This window comes from Cornus florida, unplaced genomic scaffold (genome assembly GCF_030987335.1).
Source record: "Cornus florida cultivar Cherokee Brave unplaced genomic scaffold, ASM3098733v1 CherokeeBrave_3.0.0_Hap2_Chr08, whole genome shotgun sequence".
NCBI lineage: Eukaryota > Viridiplantae > Streptophyta > Magnoliopsida > Cornales > Cornaceae > Cornus > Cornus florida.
In genome coordinates, this window is record NW_026775578.1 from 45,387,015 (window position 1) to 45,394,473 (window position 7,459).

Here is a 7,459-nt window from a genome sequence, read left to right on the forward strand (position 1 = left end):
AAATGTAGGTTTTGTATGCTAAACTTGTTAATGGAATGTAAAGAGGATTTAGGCCATGTTGGTACATCTATTTTATCATATTGCATGCACTTGCATACTCACTTTGGCAAACAATTCCTTCCTTGATGAAACAAAAACCTAAAGTTGCATATTTTTTAGTTTTGACCCTATTCTGTTACAGGGGCATTTTGGGTATTTCACAATGAGTTTTTTTCATTTTCTCTTGCGAATCATGTAGAAAGCTTGATTTTGAGGGGGGTTTATTTTTTGTGTTTTTCCAGAAAACATCATCTTGGCCCTCAAAAATCCATATTGATCTAGAAAATCTTTGCTGCGAGGTTTTGCAAATTTTTAGTACAAATGTAGTTGGTACTATTCATCGACTTTTTTTTGAAAATCGTCACGACCGATCCGAAACTTCCGGAGGTCTTGTGGGTATATTTTAAGATTGCATTTTCAATTTAGGCAATTTAAAAACCTCCCGAAGCCCTATTTCCAAAACTTTGGGCAGTAGCTCGGATTTATTTTTTTCCTCTTGACCTGATTTTCTTGGAGGCATTCTGGGCATTTTACAATGCATTTTTTTTTTTGTTTTCGTTCACGATCGGGGTAGGAAACTTGATTTTAGGGGGGGTTTCTTCTTTGGGTTTTTCCAAAAAAGTCCGTTTAGATGTTCGTTTTTACTCTCAGTTGTAGCAGTGGTGGGTTGTCCTCGTCGGGCCGCCATGACATCATTTTTGTTTTTGACCTTTCTCCCCCGTCCGGACTCCAAATTGAGTAAAATTTTTTTTGAACTTGACTAATTTGTCATTGTTTTTCCAGTGGTGTGCTCGATAGCTCATGAATCCACTTTTTACAAAATGACCATTTTGCCCCTAGGTTCTTTTTGTCCGTTTTTGAAACGACGCTTCTGCATTTGTTTCCTTTGGGTTCCGTGACCTCATTGAGGGTCACATTGGTGTCTTAGAGACGCATTGTATCTCTAGAGACCATTGTTTCACCTTTCGCTTCCGCATTTCGGATCCATTATCGGGTCATCACTGACGCACCGGGTTTACAAAAACTTGGGCCGTCAGAAGCACACTCTCTTGTAAGATGTCTAGCCTGGCCCTATAAATGCTATAAACCAGTTCATCATGAGGAATTTGAAGGCATCTACAAAGAAAAGTACAAAAACGGGGAAGACAACTTTTACAATGGCATTCAGTGGGATGTGTTTTTAGTTTCTTATAGCCAGAGACAGAGCATACTCCAAAGGAGGAAGGGATAGAGAAAGATTTGCCGAACGGAGTCCGCCAATTCCCACTAACCCCAATCAAGTTTTGTCTCCAATCTTTTTCAAACGAGTTCTTATCTGTGCAGATCGACCGTTTGTCAATAGGAAAGAAGTGATAATACAAATCACTTTGTTTGATTTTATTAATTCGGTAGCAGAGGAGAAGGTCAATGATGTCAAGGTTGAGACCCCTGTCACGATTCAAGAGCAGAAGGACTGAAATTACCCTAAGGAAGTTAGGGTTAACTTGCAGAGGGCAGAGCCCCAATTTGCTGAAAAAGTAACAAAATAATGGGTGTAAGGGGAAGCAAACGACGTTTAAATGGACGACAGAGAATAAAACCTCCCCAGGAAGGAGACCCTCATCAGATCTCCCATCTAAGTTTGTTGGATAGATCCTAAGAGAGACATCATTGGGAATGCTATTCTTGAAGCGAATGGTGTTCAGATTTGGGGGAGCCATGGAGAAGGAGAGGAGTCTTTGGTAGTAAAGGTGTCTTTTTCAAAAAGGGTAGTAAAAAAAAAAAAAACTGACCTTGAAAGTTTGTGATGTACACAGCAGCAGCACAGTAGCCAAAATCGCGAAGGAAAAACTCGCCGGAGAAACTGAAGAAAGATCGTCGGAAAGTGCAAGAAGGTGACGGACGAAACTCAGGAAGATGGCAACGGAGAACAAAAGTAAGATATGTTAAAGGAAGATAAAAGTTGAAAGGATCGGGGTTTTTACAGAGGAGAAATGGAGGTGACACAGAATTCAAAAGGTCAAGGCAAAAGTGGCGTAGCAGATCTTGAAGTCTGGGTCTTTGTGCTATCCGTTCGATTCCTCGTGTCATCGCTCCGAGTCGTCAGACCAAGATTGTGTCTTTTCAATAATCTCACCCTAATTAATGAGGGGAGAGATTATTGGGGGCAGATGAAGACACCAAAAATGATTCGAGCTTGGTATGATCCGTACTGTTAAGAACGGGTCGGGTATGGATAGTCAGGATTGAGCAAGTCCACGCTGAATGGGCCCAGATCCAAGAAGTCATTGCGGAAACCCATGTTAAGATGAAAAGACAAAAGAGAACAAGTTAGGTCCAGCTCAAGGGTGGTTATAACCGTCTATAAATAAGAGGGATTGAGAGGGAAAAGTGGTTGAAGTTTATTGGGGGTGTAAAGTTTCTCTCTCTACATTTGGAGAAAAATTCTTTGTACTTTCAGTGTTGCAATGTTTTACTTCACTAGGATACATTACCCTGCAACACGAAACACATCACAAAAACATTTGTCAAATGCACTTTCAAATTTTCATTGCTCCACACATTAGTGAGTCTTTAACCATTTGATTGATGCACCATGTAAGAACACGAACAGAGAAATATTTTTTTTTTTATATAATTTTATTATATGCTTTATTTTTTTCTTTTTCTTTTTCTAAATTTCTTCTCTGTACAATACCTATTTGAATTTCATTTGTTTAGAGGTAAAAGGATATATGTATATTAACATTAGAAACTATACAAGGCCCACACAATAGCCCAGACAAAGAAACAAGCTAAGTCCAATCCAGGAAAAGGCCATATGGCCCATATTTCCAAATAAGAAGATTCTAATCCATAGATCTATTCTGTAAGTTTTTATTTTTATTTTTTTTAACCTGGAGAGGTTAGGGAGTTGGATGTTACCATATGAAACTAAGTGCAAAGCCCGAACCACTGGGCCAAAGCCGCACCCCCGTATCTGTAAAGTTTATACCATGGACTTTTACTTATATATGGAGAATGAATATATACTCCTGTACCATCCTCTAAGTCAAGTGAAGCAGGAGTGAAAGCGAGAGCTTGAAAGCAGCAGAATTAAGTCATCAGTAGTGAGAATTTGAGTGAGAGCGCATGCAGAGCGTGAGAGTGAAAATACGCTCGGAGTGTGAAAGCGACACCTGTCGAGAAAGATTGTATGACTTCGATCATCATCTTATTGTTATATATATATATATATATATATTGCCGGTGTCTTCGGTGTCGGGCACGTCCAAGCAATAGTGATATGTGCTAATAGTGTCCATGATGTTTGAAATCTAGACCTTATTTGGGAGTAAGAGTCGATACAGCTGGACCACTCGACCTTTAAGGTATTCACTCAATTTTCATTGTTTATAAATTTTGATGAAGTCAAAACCGCCAAAGCCTCGGTTTGGATTAAAAAATGTGTACGAGTAGAGCGTAAACGGTCTAGTTTATCTAGCTAATTTTGACCATATTTAACACTATGTTCTCTACAATAATATTTCAGCATCATTTACCGAAAAAAATAAATAATAAATAATAAATAATAAATAATAAATAAAAAAAAACGTATTTCATCTTTGTTTTATCCAAGTCTTGGTCTTTGAAATAAAATAAATATTTTCTAACCGAATTCTTATTAAACTGATCTCAAAGTATTAGAAAATAAATTGGTTTCAACCATCTAAAAATCTCAACGACTATAAGTCCGAAGTCTTTTGCAAAAGCCAAAAACCTAAGCTCCAGTTATATATGACAAACGGTGGTTGGTTTGGAAAAAGGGAAAGAGAAGGAAAGAAAATAATAGTATTTAATATATTAATATATATATATATAAATATTTAATTGATATATAATTAGGTTCAACTGCTGCCATTTTGTCGTTATATTTACAATTTCTACGTACATTCCATCAGATATAATATTAGTAAAAATTTATTTTAGAATTAATTGATACTCTTCCACGAATCTTCTTCTTCTTCTATGATTCAACTATTAATAAAATCACTCGCTCTATATAATTCATTAGACTTCAGTCCCTTCTCTCTTCACACATATATCTCTATATATACACACACATATTCATACATAATGCCATACATATTGATTATATATATATTCTAAGAATTCTCTCTACATTGTGTTATCTGGCCAGCGATGGATCACAAGAATGGGTTCAGTCAGCAGCGTCGGAACGGGCTGTCTGCGGGTACTCAGAAGAGACCAGAGGCGGGTCATTCGAACATGCCGCCAGCGGGTGTTCCGAAAAATCAACAGGAGCCGGGCTTTTTGAACGAGCTGGCGGCCGGCGTTGGGACCGTGGCGTTGGGCGTTGGGATGGTGGTGACGACAGTGGCCGAGGGAGTCATCAACGCCGCGGTTCCTCCGCAGCCCGTGATGAAGGGTGAGGAGAAGGATGGAGGCCATGCTCCTAAAATCGATAGTCGTAATAAGGTAAGGTGTGTGTGGGTATGTATGGTGGACAAGTACCTAACTATTGCTATTTTATTTTCAAATTTGTGTTTCTTTCTAGGTCATATAATCTTTCTTAACATGTGTCGCTCTTATATTTCGAGCGCTTCCGCTCTCACGCTCTCGTTCAAATTCTCACTATTTATAATAAATTTATAATTATACATTAATTTTTTTTTTTTTTTTTTTAAGATTTATCTTTTATAAGAATAACAAGATTTGTCTTTTATAAGAATAAAGGTAAATCACAGTTTGAAAAAATAAAATATAGAACTAAGACAAATTTGGCATTAGAAATTTTTTTTTTTAAATAAAAAATTTCCGTCCTTTCTTTATAGATGAGTAATGACCGGTTCAATCAACTCACAAGAGGTAAATGTGATCACAGATTGTAAAGGGCAGCGACAAAACAAAGGGAGGGTGCTGCTGCTGGTAGGGCACTTGTTAGAGGCAGGGGCAGGGGAGCTGAAGGATTCTATCAAAACAGGTATATTAGTTTTTTGGTTCCGTCTATTTTGCTTTGATAAAGATTTTGTAATAGTTGGTTACACTGTATTATAGTTACAACAGTTGTAATAAATAATTTCTGGAACTAAAAAGTATTTTGCTATTGTACTATATTATTATTGATTTCACAACCGCACATTGTTGGTGAGACAAGTATTGTTTTGTAGTGATGATGAGACAAAGTATGGTTGCTTTACTGATTGTGGTATTGTCATGTGTTAGTTTGTAGTGACATGGTTTGAACATTGCACCTGGTTATACAAATACCAAAAATAAATTGTATTTTTTTTTTTAGTCTTAGGGAGAGGGACGACTCGAAATGAACAGGAAGTTGGTCGCTTTATCAATTAAGTCATGATTATGATAAAAGACATGAACAACATGATTTCATGATTTGCTTGCTTTGCGCCAACACTTGCAGCCTTGAATATCATAGAGCAGTATTATGAGACCTTAAATAAGTAACCATACTATATTATATAAATCGCTCTCTCCTCTGGAATTTATGAGTTTCTGGATTTTTTCCCAGAGAGTCCTACCCCCTAACCTTTGGGAAGAACATACAACCTGGGGGAGTGCGAAAAGGACTACGATTTCTTTAATTTTAAGTTTGCATTATAATTATATTATAAGACTAATATTGTATTTCTAGTTAAGTGACGTTAAATATGTCTTTATACTCTTTACTAACTCTAGCTTTAAAGATCAATAAGAATGCAAGTTTCTTCCAATGAAATAAAAAATTACTATAAATTATCCCCCTTAAATAGGGATAATATAAAAAATCCTTATGATTAAAAGGGAGTTTTGTTCTATAATCCAAATATTAGAATTTTTTTAAAAAGTTTCAATAAAAATTATTGTTATTTGTTTTTAATTATTTTTTACTTTTTGTGCATTGCCATAAAATACAAAATCTGCCACTCTAGACTTTGCCCTTTCCTTTCTTCGCTTCTTCTCACTCTCTTTTAATATACTACAAAATATGCCATTTTATAAAATTATTAAAATTTTGAATTAAATGTGAAATCGGAGACAAAAATAAAGAAAAAATAATAATCATCTTTAAGCAAATTTATCACCCAACCTGCCCGATTGCAACCCATCACTCATTCCCATCCCACCAATGAGAGATATCCTGAAACTTTTCATTTCAATACATGTGCAAATTAAGTGCTTTGTCAAGGAACACAAATGTGGAAAATACTATTCCCACATCTCAACAGAGATGGCAAATTCTCCACCCCGCCGAGTCCCTGCCTAGCCTCGTTTATAGCAGGGATGGGAATGGGGATAAAATTTGAAAATCCATCGGGGGCTGGGGCGGGGACGGGGCAAACCCTCCCCGATTAAATGTGAAATTACTAATATGTCCTTACATATAATAATTTATTACTAAATTAGATTTAGTATATATATGAAAATAAGAAAAATTATGTTTTTTTTAAAATATATATATATATATATATGTTAATCGGGATCGGGGCCGGGGCCGGGGCCGGGGCCAGGGATGGGGCGAGGCCGGGGATAAGGGGGAGGGGGCGGGGGCGGGTATGGGGGTGGTGGTGAAATTTTAAGCGGTGATGGAGATTAAAAAATTCAGCAGGAATGGGTATGGGGAATGAGATCCCTGCCCAACCCTAATCGTCAGACACACTTGTATACCAAAAGAGAGTTTTCAAATATTCTTATGCTATTTCCATAATATCGAGCTCAAAATCATACCAAAACCGGCCTTGAGAATCCTCCAGCCCCACTTTATCTTATTTCTGCCTCTCCTACTCCTACAGCAAATGTTATGCCACGTCTCTTTACCGTCAAATACATTCTTTTCCAACATTAAGAAGCTCTCCCTCATCTGGGCTAAACTTGATATTTGAATCCATGGGAATATCGGTCGGTTTTGCTCCTAACATGCCCGTCTCTATCTGTCCTAAAGGACAACACAAGGCTATATTATTAATCATAGTTGCAATGTACAAGGCCCTTAAATCAAAATGCCATGACCCAATAATTTTGGTAACAACATGGCTATTACAAAAATCTGGTCATGCAAAAGAATAAATTTCAGTAATATTTGGACGGGAGCATAAGCTTTGCCTGCTAAGTAGAAGCTACAATTTATGCAACTGCCCAGAGTTCTCGAGTAAACAGCCTAGGGCAAACTTCCGGTGCTTTGAGAGGACAGACGGGACTTCAACTGACTGTATTCTCGTTGCCAAGTCATTGCTACTGCTTATTGTGTTTTCTTTAGCTGCATTGAGTATTGTTTGAAAAACCTGCAGGGGATCACCATGGCTCACCACCAAGATTGCACATCTGCAACACAAATGCATTGTATTGTCAGTTTCAGATATCTAATATGCAAAAATATGGCTAAAGTGCACACAGTAGGCTGTAGGCCTATCATAAAAAAGTTAGGGCACAAGTTATTAAC

At 37.2% G+C, this 7,459-nt stretch overlaps 1 protein-coding gene across 1 annotated transcript; it reads left to right on the plus strand.

Annotated features, from left to right (window-relative positions):
• The first annotated feature begins 4,030 nt into the window (after nt 1-4,030).
• On the plus strand, nt 4,031-5,202 carry LOC132268626 (uncharacterized). Its single transcript, XM_059769452.1, has 2 exons — nt 4,031-4,497; nt 4,904-5,202. Exons 1-2 carry the CDS (start codon nt 4,201-4,203, stop codon nt 4,949-4,951), a joined length of 345 nt encoding a protein of 114 aa, XP_059625435.1. The 5' UTR covers nt 4,031-4,200; the 3' UTR covers nt 4,952-5,202.
• The last annotated feature ends 2,257 nt before the right edge of the window (nt 5,203-7,459 follow it).